The sequence below is a fragment of the Vulpes lagopus genome, chromosome 3, assembly GCF_018345385.1.
Source record: "Vulpes lagopus strain Blue_001 chromosome 3, ASM1834538v1, whole genome shotgun sequence".
NCBI lineage: Eukaryota > Metazoa > Chordata > Mammalia > Carnivora > Canidae > Vulpes > Vulpes lagopus.
Window position 1 is genome coordinate 106,361,660 of NC_054826.1, and position 22,796 is coordinate 106,384,455.

A 22,796-nucleotide genomic window follows, 5' to 3' on the forward strand; every position below is an offset into this window, starting at 1 on the left:
GCCACTCCTCTTCCTATCGGGCCACACGGTCTCTGGTCATGTACACGGAGAAGCTGGGGTCTTTCCAAGAAGGGGAACTTCCAGGAAAAGGATAAAAAGAAGACCCTCTTGGAGCTCTAAGTAAGGGAAAATGCAGAGTCTTGCCACCAGTCAGATGTCCAGTCTGGCTCTCGCCAAGGGCCCAGAGAAAGTAGGGGAACAACAATTAGACAGGAGCGTTTCACCACTAAAAAAGATTTTTATTATAAAACAAATTCTAATAAAATCAGGCCTGGTCTTCAACCCCACCTCTGGGTCAAGGCCCCTAAGATGATGTAGGCTGGGGGAAATAGGGGATGGTGGGCACTGAAAGAACAGAGCAGGCTGGCCTCCCCTCAACAGTCTCAGCTGCTGCCTTCTTTTGGAAAGGTCTAGAAGAGCTCTTCCAAAGCCCTTTGAGAGAGGCACCATCCTTCCAGCCAGGAAGGACCATTGCCAGCCTTAGGCCGAAGCAATGCCACACTGCAGGATCCAGGAGGTCTCGCTGACTCTCAGCAGAGGCCACCCAGGGTCACTCAGCCTGGGCGATGGCGTAGGAGAGCAGCCACAGAAGCAGGGGGCCCAGAACGAGGACCGCAAGCCAGACGGCAAAGCTGGCCAGGATGAAGCTCCGGGCCCGGGCCCCCCAGTGCACTGCCTCCTCGAACCGGCCTGCCTTATGCCGCTCTTCCGCCTGTGGGGGCAGGTTTTAGGTTAGGTTCTTCCCCTGCTTCTGCCCCAAAGTGCCCACTGCCCCACACCAATCCTCCATCCTTGTCTTGGTTCAAAACCTGACACCCAAACCCCCTGCCCTCCCTTTCCAATGTCTATTTCTCATGCGTCATCTGCAAACTAAGATTCCCACTCAGCTCTGTGTACTTGTTCGAGTAGCTGTTAACGCTCACAAAACCACATATGGGAAAGTATTTTTCAATCCTCTTATCTCTCATTCTTTTCTACTTATCCCACATTCATTCAGAATTTGAAATCCTTGACAAGAAACTGTGAGCTATCTTCAGTATTTCTCTCCTGTCTAGGTAAACAAAACCCCCTTCTTATTAGCTCAGGCCTCTTCGCTTTCATTATTATGCATTCTTTTTGGATTTTGACCTGACAAAGCCAGAAATTCTCATGATGATAAAAATAGTTTCTGATCGTTAAAATACAGCTAGGGTTGAGAAAATTCCAGCATGGTATTTAAGTTAGCCTGTATGGCTTTTCAAAAGTTACATGTGCAGTCTCGGCTAGATGTTTGGAAATGGTGGAACCCTCTCAAAAATCCCAGTTTCTTTCCGACCGCTACAGATTGCTCTAGGCGTTGTTCAACTGCTTCAAGTCCTGTCCCTTCCAACCCATCCTCCCTGTAGGCCCTGAAATACAAACAAGACCATGTCACTCTCCTCTGCAAAAACTGGAGAGTACTTTCAAGGCCCTTGGGAATCTGGGCCCTCTTCATCTGTCACCATTCCTCACTGGTTTAGTCATGTGGCACTAATAGTCCAGGCTTTGTACACATTCCTCCCTTCACCTGGAGTACCCTTTCACCCTTAGTCACTCATCCTTTAAGGTTACTTTCCTATCACCTACTCTACATACACGTGTATATAATCACACGTACATATCCTCCCTAGCTTTCAGGATACCTTGTTTCCTCCATCACAATACTGATGGGCTGCATTCCATTAATAATTATCCATTTTCACAGTTCTTTCTTTCATTAGCCTGTGTGGGCCCTTTGAGGCAAGAACCATGTCTTGTATTTATTTCTGATACCAGGCCCAGAGCCAAGCTCTGACAAGTACTTAGTAACTGTGTGATCAGTGTAAATAGATCCAATACACTAAACCATTGCCTGTCTACACCCCCCCCCCCCCCACTGCTCCCATAGGAATTGCATTCCTCACCTTGATGGCAAACACAAGGGCCACGACTCCCAGGCAAGAGCAGCCACAGATAATGCTAGTAGCTGCCAAGTATCGGAGGCGGAGCCAGCAGCAGCGGATGGGGGATGGAGAATGAGCAGCTTCCATGTTGCTCACCAAGGTGTCCACTGCCTTCTCCTCGTCCTCCATCACCTGTGGGCGATACAGTCAAGGTACTTGTAAGCCCAACAACTGAACCATTGGTCTGGCTTGGTCAGACTCCACCCCTCTCTCTGATGTGTCCTTGTGACCTAGTCCAGCTCTCAGGAATGCTGCCTTACTGGGGAATTCCTCAAATGACTCATAGACCAAGAGAGGAAATGTGTGGCCGGAATCCTTTTTTCTCAGCCCCAAATTCTGAGTCTTTAATGGCAAGCCTGTGTGAACATAGCATTATCTGTATTACTTAACTGTTTTGACAAGTAGGGAAACACAAAATGACAGGTGCATACTGACAAGCAGGAGAAACACATTATCTCAAAAAGCTGCAAGGAATCAAGATTACACAAGTGATTTTAAACAGTATTTCAAAGGGCCTTAAAAATTCTCTCAAGTTCCTCAGAAGCTGCCCCTGAATACTGAGGGGTCACAAAATGGCACCCCACCCCTGTATCCCACTTCAAGCAAAGTAGCCATTTCATGTGAAAACACAGTGGATGAAAACACAGGGAGGGGGAAAGGACCTGGCTAGGCTCCCTTCATATTTGAGGAAGTTGAACATCAGGAATAACCTTATCTTCCCAAATTGGGCCTCCTTTGCTAGGCTGACTCCCTGCTACCTTCTCTCCATTTTAACCCAGGCCACACAATTAATTCAGATTAACACTCTATGACCTCATAACCCACACAGAAACCTGCATAATGATGCTCTAATCATTTCTCATCTACTAACTTCTCAAATCCTCTTGAGCTGTGGCATCAAACCATCTTTCCACCCTCATCTCCAACCATCCCTACATCCTACATAAAATAGAACCATTTGCAGTTCTCTGAACATAAGCAACAGAGAGCCAAATAGAGGAGGCAAGATAAGCAGAGGACAAAGAATCTCTGCCACAAGGCTGCAGGAGACTGGGTATGAGGAAAGAACCAATGAGGTAAACATAGTCATTAGGGAGAGAATGCAATGAGAGCATCCAGGTAGTTGAGACCAAAGAAAATGTAAAAATGAACAGGGGCTCTTACCTGTCTATAGGCCTTGAAGGACTGTGAGTTTCGGCTCCTGCCTCAGGTTTGATTTGGCTTGGGTGGAGATGGAGCTGACTCAGGTCTCCAAACCAAGCCCAGGGGTGGGGTTGGGTGGCCAGCCACCACCTGAAAGGCCCCGGGAGCTTGGAAGGGGGTGTGGCTGACTCAAACTAGTTTGGCTGGATGGAGGAAAGCAAAGGTGTGTGTGTGGGGGGGGGGGGGGGGAGGATAGAGCAATTAGAGGTAGGATGCCTGCCTTCTGGAAAAGGAGTGAAAGCACCTGAGCAAAGGGGTAAAGCAGGGAAAAGTCTGAGGCATCAGAGAGCTCTGGGGGAGTCCAGGAACTAAGGGAATAGGGGGAGAGAAAAAAGTATGAGTTGGAAAGACTTAAAACAGAAACTTTAGGAAAAGGAACCCTACCAGATCAGATATGCCAATCTTTCCTCCCCTTGAGTGATTTCTGCCTCAAAGACACATAATTCTGGGTCAGATATCAGGTACTAGGGTTTTGGCAAGAACAAGAGAGAGGAGAAAAATGATGCCCAAGTTCCCACCCAACCCTCCACCAGACCAGAAAATCAGAAGCCTCCTTACGCGGATGCTCATACAGAAACTAAGTTTATTATTTTTTCTTCTTAAAAAAAAAAAGAAAAAAAAAACTCATGGTAGAGAGAAGCCCCTCCCCCTTCCCCTAAGGGTGAGGGGCCGTGAAAGATAGCTGGGGAATCAAGTACAAGGGGGTGGGGACAGAGACTATCTTGCCACCCTTAACACTGCCCAGCCATGTGGGGTGGAAGGGAAGGGGTTATGTGAAGAGCCCCATTTCCATGACAACCAGTTGCCTACCCCCTACTTTGGTGGAAAGAAGGGAGAAGGCCCCTATGTCTCCCTGGAGGCTTTCCCCCCTCAAAAGACTTCAAGTAGTGGTTAAGAGTCAGGCCTGGTTGTGAAGGGAGAGGGGCCATGGCGGAAAGCCTAGGTGGAGGGGCAGCCCACTCACGTCTTGGCCTTTCGGCCTCTGTGACTAATGGTAGGGCCAGCCAGGTGGGGAGGGGCACTGCTGCGCAGGATGCGCTGGTCCCCTTGGTTAGCGGCCCCACCAAGTCGGCGGGGGCCAGGCCGGCGACGTGGGGTCCCATCTACTTCCTCCTCCTCACCTGAGGCTTCAGCCTCAGACTCCTCTACTGAACCTTCAGGCCCTAGGGGACTTGGGGGCTGTAAGCGGCCCCGCTTTGCCAGCCCAGGACCCCCGCCAACTGGTGCCCCTGCCCGTTTGCGAGGCACCTTCTCAGTCTCTAGTGGGGGGACTAGAGACCCTGGACGCAGCCGGGTCGAACGCAGTTTTGGAGCTAACGAGACCACGGGAGGTGTCAATTCTAACCCGCCTGGCCCGCTATCTGCTAAATCCAGGTCATCCTGAATTACAGCCACCACCATGGACCCTTCACTCTTTCGTCCCCGCATTCCCTCTGCTTCAAGCCGCAGGCGGGCCAGGCGGGTGAGGGGGCGGCTTCCGTCCTCATCAGAGGAACTACCCTCACTCTCCCCCTGGCCCTGGGGTTGCCGCCGCCTCCCCAATCCACAGCTCTCAAGGACAGAAGAGCTGTCACGGTCCAAGACAGGGAGCTGGCTGGGCCGAGGTGACGGTGGATTCTTGGGAGGTCGGCCCCGCTTCCGCTTGGGTGGGGATGTTGAAATGGTGAGATTGGTGACAGTGTTGGCGACAGTAGCAGTGGGACAGGCTAGGAGTGGTGGGAGTGGTGGCAGGGGAGGTGGTAGCGGGAGTGGCTGTGTCCGGCTCTCTAAGTTGCCATCCCCTGGAGAGGAAATGGTCCCAGGAAGGGGCAAATCTCGTGCCTTAGGGGGCCGCCCACGCCTTCTTTTCTCCACAGGTGATAGGATGATGGGCTCGGGTCTGTGAATTGGCTGGGGTCCAAGACTAAGCTGGGGTCCCAGGACAGGCTCCGCAACAATAAGGGTCTCGGCCCCAGGGACTGGGTCAGCCCCATTGGTTTTTCCCTTAAGGGCAGATGAAGGTACCTCATCCACCCCTCGCCCAGCATCTGCTGGAGACCTGTTCTTCTTGGGGGGCCTCCCCCTCCGACGTTTCACAGCAGGAGGGGTGATGGCAAGCAGTGCCCCTTCTCCATTCTCTGGGCTGCCCCCACCAGTCACCCCTAGCTCAATGCGACGGCGAGCTATGAAGGGTTGCTGAGTTGGGGTGGGCAGTGTGGATGGGGGAGCAGCTTCACAGGGCCCACTGGTGGGAGGTGAGGATTCTGGCCCTGACATGCTGCGGGCAGATGGGCTTCCTGGGCTGGCACCAGTCTCAGAGACCCCAGGCACTAGGGTGCTGGCAGTTCCCCGCTGCTGTCGCCGTCGCCTCACCAGTTCCTTCTCCTCTACCACAGTCACCAGCCGTCCTGGCAGCTTGCGGAGAACTTTGGGGCCTGGAGACTGCCCTGGCCGACCAGCCCCCTGACCCCTAATTTCTACATCAGCACTGGTGCGACGCCGAGGGGGCCGGGCAGGTGAAGGACTCTCAGGTGAGGAGGTGGCGGAGGATGAGGTGGATGGGGCTGCGACCTCTGCTGAAACAAGTTCCTGTGGCTTCTCTGGGCTGGAGGTTGGGGTCTGGGCCTCCACCAGCTCTTCTGAGCTCTTGTCAGCCTCCAATGGCTCCTGAAGTAGCTCATCAGATGCTGCTGAAGGTGGGAGATCCAGCCCATTGCTCTCACTCAGACACGAGGGCACCTCCTCACCATCAGGCAGCACTGTGAGGATGGTCCCCTCAGCAGGCTCTGGCACTTCCTGCTCTTGACCGTTGGGGACGCTGTCAGCCTCCAGGGTTGGGCTAGGTGCAGAAGAGGCGAGAGAAAGGTTCTTCTCTGATATAGGCAGGATCTCAACAGCAACTGGCAACAGATCCTTAGGGGGCACAAGAGTAAGCGGGGAAGTCTCGGAACTGGCCACATCAGCCAGCTCCGGGGACTCGGTAGATGCCAATGCTTGTGCACAAAGCTCTGTCTCAGGCCCCAAGCCCAAGGGGAGGTTGGTGACTGGGGGGGAGACAGGCACAGAAGGTAGACCAAGCAGGAGAGGGGAGGAAGGAGTTGAAAGAGAGGTCTGGGTGGGAGGTGGGGTATGAGCTGGTGGAGGAGTACAGGCAGGAGGAGGGGTACAGGCAGAAGAACAAGAGGGAGGAATCTGTGAAGGAGGAAGTGGGGGAGAAGGCAAGATATGAACAGGAAGCATGGTTATAGGGTTTGGGGCTGAAATGGGGATTGGGGCAGGGATTGGAACAGGGATTGGGGCAGGAATTACAGCAGGAGCTGAAGCTGGAGGGGGTCGAGGCCTAGGTGCTGGCCGGGGAACTCTCTCCCTGGCAGGGCTGCAGCGTGGGGGTGTGGAAATGCTGCGGGTATGATGGGTGGATGTGACAGGAGTGTGGTTTGCCCCTTGAGTCTCAGCCCGGGCTCCACGAAGACGCTCACTGACGCGAGTCCCTGGCCTTTCGGGGGCCTTGGCCTTCTTACTGCGCCGGTGACTGCCTCCACCAGTCCCACAGGAAACCTCATCCCCAGCCCCTGGCCCCTCCTCCTCCTCTTGGGGTAGGCGGAACACCTCCTCCTTGGCTTGGTCCAGGTCCTTGCGGGCAGCTTCCACTTGCTCCTACCAAGAGAGCCCAAACAGTGGATGGTCAAAGGAAGGCAAGCAGGGTGGGGAGCGGGTAGAAAGCAGCCACTTCCCCCTTCAATCCCCACCCCCTAGAAATACTCACTTCTGCCTGCTTGAGTTCCTCTCGGCTCACCTCCTCCAGTGAGGCTTCCAGGAATTTCATGGCATAGCGCTCAATCGGGGTCAGCTGTGGGAAGGAGCAGTAGTGATGAACATATGGGTTTGGTAACCGGGGCCCATCACCCTTATTTTCACCAGAGAAGACAGAAGGAGGATCACAAAGTCTAGAGGAAGTAGTTGTGAAGAGTGAGGTTGAGAACTAGTGGGTCCAACACTGACCTGTTCTACAAGGGCAGCGATTTCCTGCTCAGCTCGGGACATCTCTTCATCATCCACACCAGGCCGGTTGGCCTCCTCTCCCTCACCAGCGGGAAACCCGTCATTCTCATTGAATTCTGCCAGCTCAGCCACCTGTTCAGCCTTGGCCTGGGTGGCTGCACGGATATCCTCTTCATCCTCTGCACGACATAGTGCCTGCAAAGATGTGGGGAAGAAAAACCAGGAAAATTAAAGAATCCTACATCCTTTGGTTTGATTCTGGCAAAAATTAAAGGACAAGTTAACACCAAACCAGGCTTACAACTAAGCTCAACTCCCTTCTCAGCCTCAGCCCTCAAAGTTATCAAAGCAATGCAGTATTCCACAGAGGATGAAACAGATTTCACCCGGAGGCCCCTCAGTAAGAACTGTTTTAGAAATCTCTAGCTCTGTTTCCTTTTCCATGCAAGTTAGACTAAGATCTCCTTAAAAAGAGCAGTCCCACAAAGCTTTAGATAAAAAAAAATCCCTCATTCTTTTTTGCACTGAGATATCTCTTGACAACAGACCAACCACACCTGATTTTTCCCATGATGAATATCCAGAAAGGTCACACCGAAGTCACCAAGGGATGCAACCTACAGTGTGCCCAGCAATGAGAAGACACTTGGTAGGGAAAAACATCTCCATGGTACTGTACACCCTGTAGTTCCTAAACATCTACTTCTGAAAAAATACAAACACCCACCCTTTATCCCCCTCAAATGACAGTAGATTCTCAGATGGGATCCCAGAATCAACCCTTTAAAAGCCCTCCAGGGCACCTACCTGGCTCAGTCAGTAGAGTGTACAACTTAATCTCAAAGATGTGAGTTCAAGCCCTACACTGGGCATGGAACCTACTTAATTTAAATAAAAAGGGGGGGGCTTCCCAAGTGATCCTATTATTATCAGTCAGTGTTTGTTACTTTCTTCCATGAACAGTTCAGAAAAGTGAAAAGTAAGATTCCAGGCTCAGAAAATTAAGCAGACTTGGCTTAACACATTTTAGTAAGAAGTACTGTTAGAATTCAAACCTATAACCGAGAATTTCAAATCCTGTCTTTCTTCTATGAAGTCTTATGAAACAGTAAGCAATCTACTCACAAATATCAAAGGCCAACAGCCATCTGGAAAGCAGCAGAAAACATTCTTTCCCACTGTAACTATTAGCTCTACCCTAGAGATTGCCTGTTCTTTCTTCACCTGCTCCAGGATATGGGTCTGCTTGCTGGCCACAGTCTCTTCCTCCTCTTCAGGGGCAGAGGGCACAGATGAGCCAGATGGCTCTTCCAGGGGCATATCAAACAGCTCTCGGATGGTCTGCTATGGAGAGAGAGGGAAGTGTCAGAGCCAATGCAATGATGGCCCAGATCTATGAGATAATAGCATAGAAGTAATCAGAAATGGGGTGCCTGGGTGGCTCAGTCAGTTAAGCATCTGCCTTTGGCTCAGGTCATGATCCCAGAGTCCTGGAATCGAGCCCTGCATGCATCGGGTTTTCTGCTCAGCAGGGAACCTGCTTCTCTTTCTCCCTCTGCTGGTCCCCCTGCTTGTGCTGTTAAATAAATAAATAAAATCTTCAAAAGAAAAGAAAAAAAAAAGTAGTAGTAATCAGAAATGCCACTAGTGGGACACCTGAGTGGCTCAGTGGTTGAGCACCTACCTTTAGTCCAGGGTGTGATCCTGGAGTCCCAGAATCGAGTCCCACACATCGGGCTCCCTGCATGGAGCCTGCTTCTCTCTCTCTACCTATGTCTCTGTCTAGGTCTCTCATGAATAAATAAATAACGTCTTAAAAAACAATGCCACTACTTGAAGAGAAAGATCTGTGGAGGCCAAAACATCCTCTTTATTTTTTAAAAGGTTTATTTATTTTAGAGAGAAAGAGTGAGCACACGCACATGAGGGGAGGGGCACAGGAAGAGCATCTTTCAAGCCAGACTGCCCGTTGAGAGCAGAGCCCACTGGCGGGCTCAATCTCATGACCCATAAAAACACAGCCTGAGCAGAAACCAACAGCAGGATGGACACTTAACCAACTGAACTACCCAGGAGCCCCAGTATCCTCTTTAATAAGCAGGAACAACCCCTAGGGACATATAGCAGTTCTCTATGCCTTCCTGCTTAAACTGGAAGATCTTGGTACCTGTTTAAAATAGGCTGTGGTGAAGTTGCCTCCCTCAATGGCCATGTCTCCCAACATTCTCTTTTGATTTGCCTTTTTTAGGATGTTCTCCTCCACTGTCCGTTCACTGATAAGTCTAAGGAATGATGAAAGCCATGTATAAATAGACAAATACATTAATAAAGCCTATCAGTAAAGAGGATCCAAGTTGAGGGGAAACTAGGCAATACCTGTAAATGTGGACATCTCGGGTTTGGCCAATTCGGTGGCAGCGATCCTGGGCCTGCGCATCCATGGTGGGATTCCAGTCGCTGTCATAAAAAACGACAGTGTCTGCTCCTGTCAGGTTCACACCCACACCCCCACTCCGAGTTGAAAGGATGAAGCAAAATATGCGTTTGTCTGCATTGAATCGTTCCATCAAAGCCTAGAGAAAAAGAAAAAAAATAGTATCAGGAGACATATCCTCCCCAAACAGACCAAACGCTTAGTGGGGCCCCTTCTGGAACCCTGAGGTCTGGAAAATGGAGACAGTAGCTGATGTGAACCTCGAAGGGCTGCAGATGCCCAGGTTACCTGTCTCTGTTCAACTCTAGTAGACCCATCCAGACGCAAGTAGAGGTGGCCATGGTAGGTGAGAAACTGTTCCAATACATCCAGCATCCGGGTCATCTGGGTGAATATGAGCACCCGGTGGCCCTCCGCCTTTAGCTGTCGCAACAGCACTGCCAATGTTTGCAACTTTCCTGAAGAAATATGAAGGGGTACAGGGAGCTTGCTATAAGCTGGAATAGGGAGAACACTTAGCACTGGAAGACTGTAGTTGAAAGATAAATAAGTGGGGATTCAGGTGGGGATTTCAATTAGTCTAAGAGATCAAAACTATTTAACTTTAGGGATGCCTGGGTGGTTCAGTGTCTGACTCTTGGTTTCAGCTCAGGTTGTAATCTCAGAGCCAGCTCCAGGTTCCCTCTTCCCCCCCTTCCACTCATACACAGGTGTGAACGTCCATGCTCCCTAAAATTAACTAAATCCTTAAAAAAATTGTTTTAACTTTATTTTTCTTCCCTTATGGGGTCCCCTCTTCAGTCTGCTTCCGTCTTGGATCTAACTTCTGCATCTAGCCAAGAGTAGGAAAACATATAGACCCTTGGGAGGAAAAAAGGAACCTTTAATGGTGTATAAGCAGGAAGGAAATCCTTAAGTACTACACTCAGTTATGCCAGCTAAAACACAAAACATTCACAGGACAGGCATCAACAACATCTTTTGGCTGTCATGACCTACATACAGGGATTGAAAAATCACTGAGATCAGAACCATGGAGAGAGGATCTTATGAGGTTATCTTTAGTTCAAACTCCCCATCACAGAAACACCCCTGCAATGTTTCTAATAAATCAGTTTGAATGCTTTTAACAAAGACTTTCAATTCATCTACTCTAAATGGTTTCAAATGTTACAAAATTATATTTTTTCAAATGTCACAAAATTATTTACTAAAATACTGACTACATATATAATAATAAAAATATTTTTCTGGTTTTTAAAAAAAGATTTTATTTATGTATTCCTGAGAGACAGAGAGAATGAGGCAGACACACAGAGAGAGGGAGAAGCAGGCTCCCTGCAGGAACCCGATGCAGAACTCAATCCTGGACCCTGGCATCACACCCTGAGTCAAAGGCAGAAGCTCAACTGCTGAGCTACCCAGGCATCCCAGTATTTTGCTGTCTTACGTTCTAAGGCCATTTAGGAAATCTTCAAACATGTTACTATAATATCTCTGCAGGGTTGTGGCAGAAACAATTCACTACTTTTCAAAAGATATTCTTACTTAACAGAACCCAATTTACATTGTAAGTACCTGGCAAGGATCCTCTGATCCCAGGGACGAAAAACCCCAAACCAACCCCAAAAGATAAATCATGATCAGTCTAAATAAGCCATAGTTCCTCTTTGCCATTTCCCTTTATCAGTGGTTATTCTAGGGATGGGCCTATAGCACAAATTAAGACAGAGAGTTGTGAAGCACAGTCAATGAGAACTTTCCCCGACCCCTAAAAGGGAAACTTGCTGAGAGTATTTTATCTCAAGCCCTGCTTCCTGCTCAGAGGATTGCTGTGCAGCCTAGAACTGTGGCAGCCATAGTAAGACCATCAAGAAATACTCAAGAGAATAAAAAGATAAAACCTAAGGATTGCAGAAAGACCAGAAGGTTCTGGGTCCATGAAGACATCAAAAAGCTGAACCAGTCACATATCATTATTCTCAACAAGGAAACAAATGCTCTTGTGGTTAAAACCACTAATGGTCAGTTTTCCATTACCTGCAGCCAAATGCATTCTAACCAACAGGATTCTAACCAAAGACAAGAAGATCCTTGTGTTTTCCCAAAACTATTATTTACTGTGCAGTCTTCTACCACCTTGCACCTTTCCCATGAATCTGAAAACTCTATGCTAGGCTATCTTATTTACCACTGCATCCCAAATGATTAGCAAAATACAATACATACTCACAAAATAATCACTGAATGAACTGAACCACTGAATGAGTTAGCACAAATTTCAACTTTCATCAAAGTCAAATTCATGAATGCCAAGAATCCATCATAAGGCCTACATTTCTCTATCTTGCCTCGAAGTATAACCTGAAAAACTGTTTAATGAAATTCACAAAAATCTTATATACAGCATCCCTTTGATATGGCAGCCTTGCTAGTAGGAGAGGAAAAAAAAGGTCAAGGGATCCTTACTTAACAACAAACTTACCACAATCATACTGGATGAGCCTCAAGTCAGGGAACTGGGTGCGCATGTTACACACAATACGGTGCAAAGGACGAGCTCGGGGCCAGAGCTCACAAGCCAATTGCTCCTGGAAGGCTGCCTGACGTGGGGCCAGCCAAGGAGGTGGGTGGCAGGCATGCAGGGAAGGGGGAGGTGCCTCCACAGGAGGCATGACAAAGATGAACCTGTGAAGGAAGAAGGTAAGCAGTATAAAAGATGGAACTCTGAAAGGCCCCAGAAGTGCACCTTTACCAGCCCTAACCACTACATCCACTCAGAGGCCCCAAGACCCGCTTCCCATTAGCACTTAGCCCTGCCAACCTCTCAATGATTTCTGACAGCTGGTCTAGTCGTTGCTGGGGAAACAGTACAGCCTGGCGGGCAGCCTCGGTATAAGTCCAAAAGGTGGGGTGGCTGGGGCCAGGAGAACGAGGGCCGATGGGGCTGGCAACAGGTTGGGGCAGGGTACAGAAATCCAGGACTTCAGTCCCATACACAGGTGCCAGGGCCCCATGAGCCTCACTAAGTTGGAAAATCCGTTCCAGGCGTTCAGACCGCTGCCGCTTCCGCTTTTCCTCCAGAGAATCCTAAGGATGAGAGGGAAAAAAACACAGAAAAAGTAATCAGTGTCCTCCTAAAAAACCTGACCATTCCTCCCAGAATTAAGCATAACCTATGGAAACCATAAGATTCAAACCTACATTATGCCTTTAGTAGTTTTCTAAGTTGTCAATAATGAAAGTTATTCCTTTCATAATGTTAAAATAGCTTCTCTGCAAAAAAAAACAAAAAAACAAACAAAAAACCCATGATCTTCCTTCATAGGCTACCAAAACAGAATGCCTAAATCTTCAAAATTAAGATCTGTATATCCAGCAAGCTCGTCAGATCGATGATTTCTGGGAATTTTCCTAAGTGACACTTACTCCACAACATTCAAATTAATTTACATGCTTGAAGTGGATCCAAAACAATTATTAAAAGCCCTCAAGTCACTGACCAGGATAGAGTGGCTAATCAAATCCACGGCAGGTTTCTGCCAAGGGTCAGACTGAAATGGAGCAGGATGGGAACAGCTAAATCAGACATCTAGGTTTCATCACCCTAAGAGTGCCTTTGCAGAGAGAAAATCTGTAGGACTTTGACACCATCTTTTCCCATCACTAGTGCTTCTGGTTTCACAGGCTATAAAACTACCTTTTTTTCAGCACTTACCACATTTGCAGCTTTACAGCTGTATGACTCTTTAATTAGTAAGACAGCCTTCTATCCACAAAACTGTAACGCCATAAAAATTCAAGCCATATCTGACCTTGCTCACTATAAATCACCCACTATCTAGCACCACGTAGGCTCTCAATCAACAGCGGTTATTAGAATAAAGAAAAGGAGGAGACTGGACCCCAGGAGATGGTCCTGAAAAAAAAAAAAGTGTCCCAAATCGCCCTCCCTGACTGCTCCCTTAAACTTGACCTCTTAAGCTCATGGTGATCAAAATGAAAAAGGAAAGCATCCTAGCAGAGCAGGACAGCTCTCAAAAGTAGTGGCAAAGGAGAAAATATTTGCAAATCATGTATCTGAAAAGGTATTTGTACCCAGAATATATAAAGAGCTCAAATCAGTAAAGCAATCCAATTAAAAAGGGCAGGGATGCCTGGCTGGCTCATTTGTTACAGCATGCTCTTGATCCTGATCTCAGGATTGTGAGCTCAAGCCCCACTTTGGGTGTAGAATTTACTTTAAAAAAAAAAAAAATCAAAAAATGACAAAAATAAATAAACATAAACTAAATATCTAAAATTTCTTTAAAGAAAATACGCAAATGGCCAATCACTGAAAAGATGCTCAACATCATTAGCCATTAGGAAAACAAATCAAAACCCACAAGATATCACTTCATTCCCACTAGGATGGCTACAACCAAAAAGACAATAGCAAGTGTTGGCACATATGTGGAGAACCTGGAACCCTTATGCTCTGCCAGTGAGATGTAAAATGGCATAGCCACTTTGGAAAACAGTTTGATAGTTCCTCAAACAGTTAAACATAGTTACTGTTGGACTCAGCAATTCTGCTCCTAGGCATACATCCAATACAACTTAAAACATATGAAAACATAAAATCTTATACATGAATATTTAGAGCAGCCATTATTCACAACAGTCAAAAAGCAGAAATAACTCAAATGTGTCCATCAGCTGATGAACAGATATATAAAACGTATACCCTACAATAGAATGTTATTCAACAATTAAAGTTCCAACATAAGCTACAATGTTGAAGAACCTCAAAATCATTAAGATGAATGAAAAAGCCAGTCACAAAAGACCATATACCCTATGACTCCATAGGCAAATCTAAAGGGACAGAAAGATTAATGGTTTCCTAAAGTTGAGAGATGAGAGGGTTGGAAGATGATAACTAAAAGTGTGGGGTTCTTTTTTAGGATCATGAAATGTTTTCAAGTTGAATGCAGTGATGGTTGTAACCTACGTGAATATACTAAAAGCCAATGAATTACACACTTTACATGGGTAGGCTGCATGGTATACTATGGTCTTTAGGTCAAACTGTTCAAAGAAAAAAAAGAGTTTTAAGAATTGTCTACATACTTGTAGAGCAACCAACATTTAGCACAAACCATGGGTAAGGGATCTAGTTCTCCTTTCTACTTTCAGTAAGCCAGAACAACATGGCTTGCTGAAAGATCAAAGGTGGAGTAAATGGTACTGATAGAGTGGGGGCCTAGTGCTGAGGCAAAGTATAAGCAGCAGCTCTGGAAAATAAAGGAGAAAAAGAAAGAGGGCCTGGAACGATTCCCTAGATCTTTCTTCCTATTACTTCCTGGGCTATTTCACTCAATTTGAGCTGTAAATTTAACAACCAAACATATATGGAACCATACACATAACAGAAAAAAAACAGCTACCACAAAGTTCATGGAAGGACAAGAAACATAGTTCTTTTTATTGCCCACTTAAATCACCATGGAGGTAAAAAACTGTAAGAGATAACCATCAGTTAGAGGCTTGCAATCTTTAGGGAACTGTATTCCACGGTGTCACCTCCCCTCAGATGTTCAAATACTGGACAAATGTGATGCTTTTAGCAACTGAGAAAAGTCTTCCTATCTCTGAGGAATGCCTCTTGTCCAAAAGAGGAGAAAGCAATGGAGTCAGCACATCTGAGTTCTCACAAGTTGTGTCACCTCTATAGCATCGAGTGGCCTAGTTTCTTCACCTGTAAAATGGGCAATTAGATGCCAACACTGACTCAAGAATAAGCAAGCAAGTACCAAATTAACCAATAGTAACAAGGCAACCTTGAACATACCAGTAATTCTTTGAAGTTTTAAACGCACATTAGGTCCTCAATTACTCCCCTGAGAAGAGCAGAATATAGATATTATTCCCATTATACAGATAAGAGGACAGGGCCAGTCAAGGAAGAGAGAAGGGACTGGTCCAACTGCACACTCAACTACCAGGTCCACAAAACTAGACTTTGTAATTTACCAAGATAAAAATAACATTGTTCTACTCCACTTTACCAACGCTCCAAAGAAACCCAACTTCCTATTTCCTCTCCTCTGAGAGAGTAAAACTTACCAGATAGAAAGGGGAACGAGGTGGTGGTGGGGGCTGGCGTCGAGGCCGGGGACCACTGAACGAGGTAGCAGTGGAGGGAGGGCTGGGGGGACCGGGGCGCAATGTCAGTGTCTCAGGCTCATCCTTGGCAACAGGCAGCCGGGATACCATGGTGACAGGCAAGGGAGCAGATCCAGATGCTGAAACCACAAGGGAGGATGTCTGGGAAGCTGGGGCCTGTGTTGAGGCTGGGGCTAGCGCCAGAGTCTGGGCTGCAGCTGGGCCCAAGGGTGGCACCGGAACAGGGGCAGGACTCAAGGTCAATGTTTGCACCGAAGCTGGGGTCAGGAGTGAAGCAGATGACGATACTGGAGCCAAAGTCAGTGTGTGAGCTGGGGCTGGGCCCATCGGAGAAGCTGGAGTCAAAGGGGGTGCTGGAGCCAAAGACAGCGTCTGCGATGGACCCAGTGGTGGTCCTGGCGCCAAAGACAGCGTCTGCGATGGAGCTGGTACTAGGGATGATGCTGGAGTCAGTGATAATGTCTGAGCTGGAAAAGGCCCCTGAGGGTTCCCCGTTCCCAAAGAGAGGGTCTGAGATGGAGATGAGCCACCAGGAGTGGATGCTAAAGCTGGGGCTAAGGCCAGTGTCTGCGAAGAAGCTGGGCTTGGGAGAGGCGACGGAACCGGGGCTGGTACCATAGTCTGAGTTGATGATGGAGCCAACACAGGAGTTGGGGCTGGCACCAGTGAAGAAGCTGAAGCTAAAGGAGTTCCCGGAGTAGATGATGAAGCCAGAACTGGAACTGGAGTCTGCGATGGAGCCAGGACGGGAGCAGGACCTGGTGATGGAGCCAGGACTGGAAGAGGAGCCAGGGAAGGAGCTGGAGAAGGAGCCAGGATTGCTGTCTGTGGAGCCACCATGGGAGCCAGAGAGGTGGCTAGAGCCTGAGATGCAGAAGGTGCTGGAGCCAGAAGGGAAGCCTGAGCTGGAGCTGGATTTGGTGCTGCCGGAAAACGATTGGCCAGAGCAGAAGCTGGTACCAGGACAGGTGAACATGCTGGGGCCACAGCTGAGTTCAAGCCTGGAACATGTGAAGAGGCTGGAGCCAACAACAGAGGGTGACCAGGTGCCTGAGATGAAGACAGGGATGGAGTTGTGGCCAAACCTAGAGTCAAAGCTGACGCTGATGGGGAAGCCCCAGCTGGTGCCAAAGAAGGAGGTCCAGGAGCCGCTGAGACAACAGGTGCCAGTGCTGGAGTCACATTGGTCAACAGAGATGGGCCAGAGGCCGAAACAGGCAAGGGGGCTGAGATGGGGATGGTGAGTGGAGCTGAGGCTGGGGCAGGAGGCGTGGTGGAAACAGAGATGGGAAGTGAAGATGACACTGGAACGGAGACTGTAGAGGACACAGGACTAGCAAGAGGAGAGGAGTTGGGAACTGGCATTGGAGAAGAGGCTGGCCCAGGGAGTGAGGACTGCACAGGGAGAGGAGAAGAGATGGTCAAGGGAGCAGCTCCGGGTGCTGAAGCTGTGGAGACAGAGGATAAGTTAGTCCCAGAAGTCTTTTCGTTGCTCCATCCCACCCTTCTCCCTTACCCCCATGCTTTATCCATTTCCTAGAAAACCTTCAATCCCACACCATGAGATCAAAGATGCAAAGACCCTGACAACATTTCCTTTCCCTCCAAGATTTCATGAAGTATATTTTAAAATAAGGCAAGAGCTCGGCAGCCTAGCTCTGAGGCCCACTACAAAGTGAGTCAGTATGCTGATAAACAAAGAATCTGCTGTGACAAAGAAACCCTCCGGACCACCCTATGTCCATTCCTGGCAAAAACATCTGCTCTTAGCCACCTGGACTCACCACTGACTTCGGGCGAAGGACTGTGGACCAGCTTGAGAAGAGGCCTCACCAGAGTGGACGTGGGGATGGGGGCCCGGGCAGTACCCAGAGTAGGTGTGGGTAGCCGGCCAGGGGTTAATGTGGGGCGTGGAGTCAACACAGCTGGAAGCCCAGAACTCGGAGGCCGGGGTGCTGGGGCCAGTGGAGGAACAGGAGTCAGTCCATCCCGAGGGGCCTGTCTCACTACAATCTTCACCACGCCTGTATTATTCACCATGGTTGGTGGCACTGCAAGAGGAAGCTACATTGAGGGGAAGGTAGAAAAGAAACAAGAGACCCAAAGGATGGAAATAGTCCAGGGGCAGGAGAGGGTAGCAGACAGATATTGGAGATACTGGCAAGGGAAAACAACACTGGGGGAAGGCTGGACAGACAGTAGCCCAGGGCATGCCTGAAAGGACCAAGGCCAGCAAGGGCTAAGTAAGTAGGAAGGCCAGAAGCCTCACCCTGGTTAGCAGCAAGCGGAAGGCTGAGGCCAGTGGGGGCAAGGGTGGTGCTGGGGGTCGAAGAAGGCAGCACAGAGACAGGGGTGGGGCCAGGGGTCGGGGCCACGGCCTGGATGAGAGCCACATGGGCAGGCTGGCTGATGAGGTGGTGCTGCCCCCCTGCTGACACCAGGTGCACCACATTCCCTGGGTTAAGGGAAGAGAGAAAGAAAGAGAAGCAGCTATCAGCAGGAGGAGGGTAGATGCAAGGGCCAGAGGAAAAGGAAAGAACAGAGGGGATAACTTCTCTAGAATGACCTCATCCCTACTTTTCTCAAAAGATCCCTTCTAAACATTCCCTTTGGACCCACCCCACCAAAAGTTAGGAAAAGAAACATAAAGGCTGACGTCCGAAGAGAGCAACAAAAACAAAGAGACAAGGAAGAGGAGAAAAAAAGCAGGACAGGGGGTGGGTTTTACCTACTTTGCAGCGGGCGGGGCTGCCCCACAGCAAGCTGGCGCACCTGCGCACCAGTCAAAGTCAGCTTGTTGCCCTGGATTTGGAAGGTGAGAGGTTTGCTTCCTCCTGCACTAGCCACTGGACGTTGTGCCAGTGAGGCCAACTGCCCGATGCTGACCACTTCACCTGCTAGGAACAAAGAAGGGACTTAATGTACACAGCAACTACTCTTAACACCACTTTGCCTCAAGAGGCACAAGTCTCCAGTTCCTCCAACCCTCCTAACTCAATTTACCAGATTCCAACAAATTCAGCTTTTGAGCCTTTGATGTGCTACCCCTTCCAATCCCATTGTTTGCCCAGCAATCTTCTTTATATCCTCTAATGGCCTGCCACCGTACTGAGCTAATCACCACCCCCAACTCCATGCTGCCCTTTATCCCCAAATAACTTTCTACTTCTAGGTTTATCACTATTTACTCATCTCTGGTGTCATTTCCCCCACTAGCCTGAGAACTCCTTGACAGCTCTTACTCGACTATGAATTTCCAGCATATGGTAAAATATTTCACATGCATTAGCTACCTAGAGTTTTATACTTTCAACATTCTCCAGCTTTTCTCCAGCCCTGTAGCATATATACACTCCTCCCATCTCAAAACCTTCATTCACAGACTCCTGAGAACTTACAGGGCAGGCGAGCCTGCATATCAGGAGACAAGATGAGGCGCTGTGGTGCAGGAGTAGAAGCTGGCACTGCCGTGGTGGAAACAGTGGCTGTGGTAGTAGAGGTGGTGGTGGCAGCAGCAGAAGGGAAAGTGTAGCCTGGTGGCACTGTCAGGGGCTTCAACAGGCTGGAGGAGCCTGGAGGTGGAGCAGGGCTTAAGCGAACAGGTGCAGGTGGGGCTGGCTTCAAGGACAGGGTTGGTGTAGGAGGTCGTGAGGTCCCACTAAGGACCCCCAGGGGGGATGGCAACACTGCAGACACAAAGCAAACATCTGTCAGATATAGCCTTAGCCTGCTCCCAGAAACCACCACACATGCTCCCAACCTATCAAATACCACACCTGTCTCCAATTTAGCATCCTCACTACACTAATTTCATTACTTCTTCCCCAATCTGAACAGGCATAATCACAATCTGCCTGAGGTAGCCCCCAGCACACTGGCCCCCTTGTAACTCACCCTGGGGAAGAGGCCCACTGTTTGGCTGCAGTGGGGGCAATAGAACAGGGCCAGGAGGCCGGGATGCCGGAATAAGTGGGGGCCCAACAGGAGAAGCTGACACCATCAGTGGTGCTGGCAGCATTGGAGGTGTTGGGCCAGGGGTGGGCTGGGCGGAGAACTCAGGGCCTGGAGAGGGTCGGACGGGTACAGGGCCAATGGGGGTCCGTGGGCTGTTCACCACCACCACTGTCCGGCCTTCCTGCTTGGGCACTGGCTGCAGCATCCTATGAGGACAGAAACAAAAGGGTGGGTAGAAAAGGGAAGGAGAATAAGGAATAAGAACCCGAAGAAGAAACGTAACAGAAATTACAAAAGCAAAGGGACACAAAAGGACACAAAAGAAAAGGACACAAAGGAGAAAGAAAGAGAGATCCAAGATAACCAAAAAGCACCAACCAGAGAAAGGGAAAAACAAATCAGTGACAAACACAAGAGCCCCTCCCAGGACCCTCTTCTAGTTATTGTCTCCCCCAATTCCTCCAGTACTTTGTATCCATCCCATATAAACATTCTAGCCTAGCCTCCAACTCTCTCCTTTCCACCCCAATTTCCACCCCCCAGCCAGCTATAGCCACTTTTTCTAGGAACCCATCCCCTTTATCCCTCAACCCTGGTACCTGTTAACCTTCATCTTGACTGGTTTGGGCCGGGGTGGGGGGTCAGGAGCTGTAGCCACTTCTAGCAGTACCCGGCGGGATAGGCGGTGACGGGGTAGAAATGTCTCAGCCTCATATCTAGAGACACGACCCTCCAGGCCAATAAGATCAAACCGACCCATGTCTATCCGCTGGTACAAGAAGAACACAAAAGCATGTTGTCAGAGAGACCAATACAGCAATGATTTCTTGGATATGACACCAATAGCACAGATAACAAAAGAAAAAAAAACAATAAATTGGACTGTATCAAAAGATACTATCAACAGAATGAGAAATTAAGCCATGTAATGAGACAAAATATTTGCAAATCATGTATCTGATGTCAATATCTAGAATATATAAAGAACTCCCACAACTCAATAACGAAACAACCCAATTAAAAAAATCAGGCAAATATACCAAATGGACATTTCTCTAAAGGAAATACACAATAAGCACATGTACCCTAATCATTAGGGAAATGCAAATCAAAATCATAATGAGGTACTGCCACCTCACACCTGTTAAGACAGCTATTGTAATAAAACAAAACACCAGCTGCTGGCAATAATATGGAGAAATTAGAACCTTGTGCACTGCTGGTGGCAATGTGAAATGGAGCAGTCACTATGGAAAATTCTATGGCGATTTCTCAAAAAATTAAAAAATAAAACTCCCATACGATCCAATTCCTTGTCTGGGTATGTACCCAAAAGAATTGAAAGCAGGACTCAAACTGGTATTTGCACACTTGTGTTCATTGTAGCATTATTTACAATAGCCAAAAGTAAATATAACCCAAGGTGTCCATTGATGGATAAACAGATAAAACAAAATACAGTATATACACATGTACACGTCTGGATGTGTACAAATATGTAGACATAAATATGATACAAAACATCACCCTAACTTAACAAGGAAGTAAATTCTGACATGTACTACAATATGGATGAACCTGGAAGACATTCTGCTAAGTGAAATAAGCCAGTCACAAAAGGACAAATACCATATGATCCTATTTATATGAGTACTTAGAATAGGCAAACTTAGACAAAGTAGAGTGTGGCTGCCAAAGGCTGGGTGAAAGCAGAAAATGAGGAGTAATTATTATTTAGTGTGCATGGCATTTCAATTTGGAAAGATGAAAAAAAGTTTTGAAGATAGACGGTGATGATGGTAGTCACACAACAATGTGAATGTACTCATGCCACTGAAACGTATACTTAAAAATGGTTAAAATGATAAAATTTCTATATTTTGCCACAACAAAACGAAAAGTTTGGAGGGAAAAGTGGCCAAAAAAGAGGGAAGGAACAGGAAAACAAAGTAACATTTAAGTATTTAAGTATCACTAACATGCCAGGCACTTTCAAAAATATTAACACAATTTTCACAAACTGCAATAATAGACTTTATAATCCCTACTTTCAAAGGCAAACAGCATTAGAGATTAATAAAGAGCTTGCCCAAAGTCACACAGCTAGGAAACAATGAAACTAGAAGAATAGTGCTCAGATTATATGAAGGGAAAAATGCAAAAGGTCAGAATCCAGCCTAAAGAAAAAGATGCAGGGTTAGGATAGGGCCAATAATCTTGAGAGCAACTACTCACCTGAAGGGGGTGGACATCAGTGGCCCTGAGCACCAGAGATGCGGTGCTGAAACAAATTCCTGGGGTGATGAAGGGGGAGGTAACAGGTCGAGGGTCAAACAGGTTTGGATGATTGCAGACTTTTCGCAGCTGCATCAAAATGTTGATGACACTCATGAAATGGCCTGTGGCTAGGGTCTCCTTAGTTCTGGGAGAGAGGAAAAATATATGGGGCATCCTGACAATCACATCTGTTCCAATAAAGAGCCCCAGGGCCCACCCTCGGGCCTCCCTTACGTGGTCTGTGCCATGAAGTCATCATAGAGGCAGCGCTGACGCTTGGAGAGCCGGCAGCGGATAACATGCTCATACTTTTTAGGCATCTGCTTCTCAACATCCACCTTAACTCGCCGCAGCAAAAAAGGCCGCAAAACCTAAAAGCAAATAAGCAAGAGGCTGACAGAAGAATGATGGGCACTGAGCCCCAGCCTAGCCCCTCTAGCTGGGTCTTGAGCTGATGACCAGAAGAACCCTGGCTTAGCCCCTCAGTAAATACTCATGAAGCCATAAAGCATGCCAAGAACCAATCACGCAGAGAGGAATCAAATGAAAGCCCTCTTCTCAAACATTTACTATCAGTTGAAGGAGACATACACAAAGATAACGATACCATACCTAAAGAAATGCTTTAAAAAAAAAAGACACTGAAGGCAGAGCAACTAACTACAGGAGGAATGACTCAAATTACATTTCCAGGAGGAAATGTAAATTTATAATATTACGAGAGTAAATCCAAAAGAGAAGCTGAGAACAAAAATTGTGGCAGTGACAGTACCACAGAAAACAAAAGGCAAATCTGAAATCCCAAGAGGTAAAAT

At 47.9% G+C, this 22,796-nt stretch overlaps 2 protein-coding genes across 5 annotated transcripts in view; both read right to left on the bottom strand.

Annotated features, from left to right (window-relative positions):
• Window positions 1–218: 218 nt before the first annotated feature.
• Window positions 219–3,579, bottom strand: TMEM265 (transmembrane protein 265). The gene is made up of 3 exons (XM_041748065.1): window positions 3,126–3,579; window positions 1,923–2,093; window positions 219–712 (listed from the first exon to the last, which is right to left on the bottom strand). Exons 2-3 carry the CDS (start codon window positions 2,088–2,090, stop codon window positions 551–553), a joined length of 330 nt encoding a protein of 109 aa, XP_041603999.1. The 5' UTR covers window positions 2,091–2,093; window positions 3,126–3,579; the 3' UTR covers window positions 219–550.
• A 143-nt stretch (window positions 3,580–3,722) lies between these two features.
• Window positions 3,723–22,796, bottom strand: part of LOC121486786 (Snf2 related CREBBP activator protein) — a 31,532-nt gene continuing 12,458 nt past the window's right edge. For 2 of the 4 annotated variants that reach the window (XM_041748061.1, XM_041748062.1), the window contains exons 17-34: window positions 22,216–22,352; window positions 21,940–22,126; window positions 20,304–20,473; window positions 19,645–19,910; window positions 19,149–19,436; window positions 18,483–18,647; window positions 18,020–18,205; window positions 17,535–17,801; window positions 15,691–17,198; window positions 12,404–12,669; window positions 12,065–12,267; window positions 9,868–10,037; window positions 9,522–9,718; window positions 9,313–9,427; window positions 8,370–8,489; window positions 7,146–7,340; window positions 6,910–6,993; window positions 3,723–6,800 (exon numbers count right to left, since the gene is read on the bottom strand). In XM_041748061.1, the coding sequence (XP_041603995.1) occupies window positions 4,125–6,800; window positions 6,910–6,993; window positions 7,146–7,340; window positions 8,370–8,489; window positions 9,313–9,427; window positions 9,522–9,718; window positions 9,868–10,037; window positions 12,065–12,267; window positions 12,404–12,669; window positions 15,691–17,198; window positions 17,535–17,801; window positions 18,020–18,205; window positions 18,483–18,647; window positions 19,149–19,436; window positions 19,645–19,910; window positions 20,304–20,473; window positions 21,940–22,126; window positions 22,216–22,352 (7,200 nt within the window). In that variant the 3' untranslated portion in view covers window positions 3,723–4,124. The remainder of the gene's footprint in view (window positions 6,801–6,909; window positions 6,994–7,145; window positions 7,341–8,369; window positions 8,490–9,312; window positions 9,428–9,521; window positions 9,719–9,867; window positions 10,038–12,064; window positions 12,268–12,403; window positions 12,670–15,690; window positions 17,199–17,534; window positions 17,802–18,019; window positions 18,206–18,482; window positions 18,648–19,148; window positions 19,437–19,644; window positions 19,911–20,303; window positions 20,474–21,939; window positions 22,127–22,215; window positions 22,353–22,796) is intronic. The other 2 variants (XM_041748063.1, XM_041748064.1) reach the window with 2 other exon arrangements.

Coding starts and splice junctions, on each gene's coding strand:
- TMEM265 (XM_041748065.1), bottom strand. CDS start 2,090: ATGGAGGACGAGGAGAAGGCAGTGGACACCTTGGTGAGCAACATGGAA. Junction 713..1,922: donor CCCTTGTGTTTGCCATCAAG/GTGAGGAATGCA, acceptor CTGCCCCCACAG/GCGGAAGAGCGGCATAAGGC.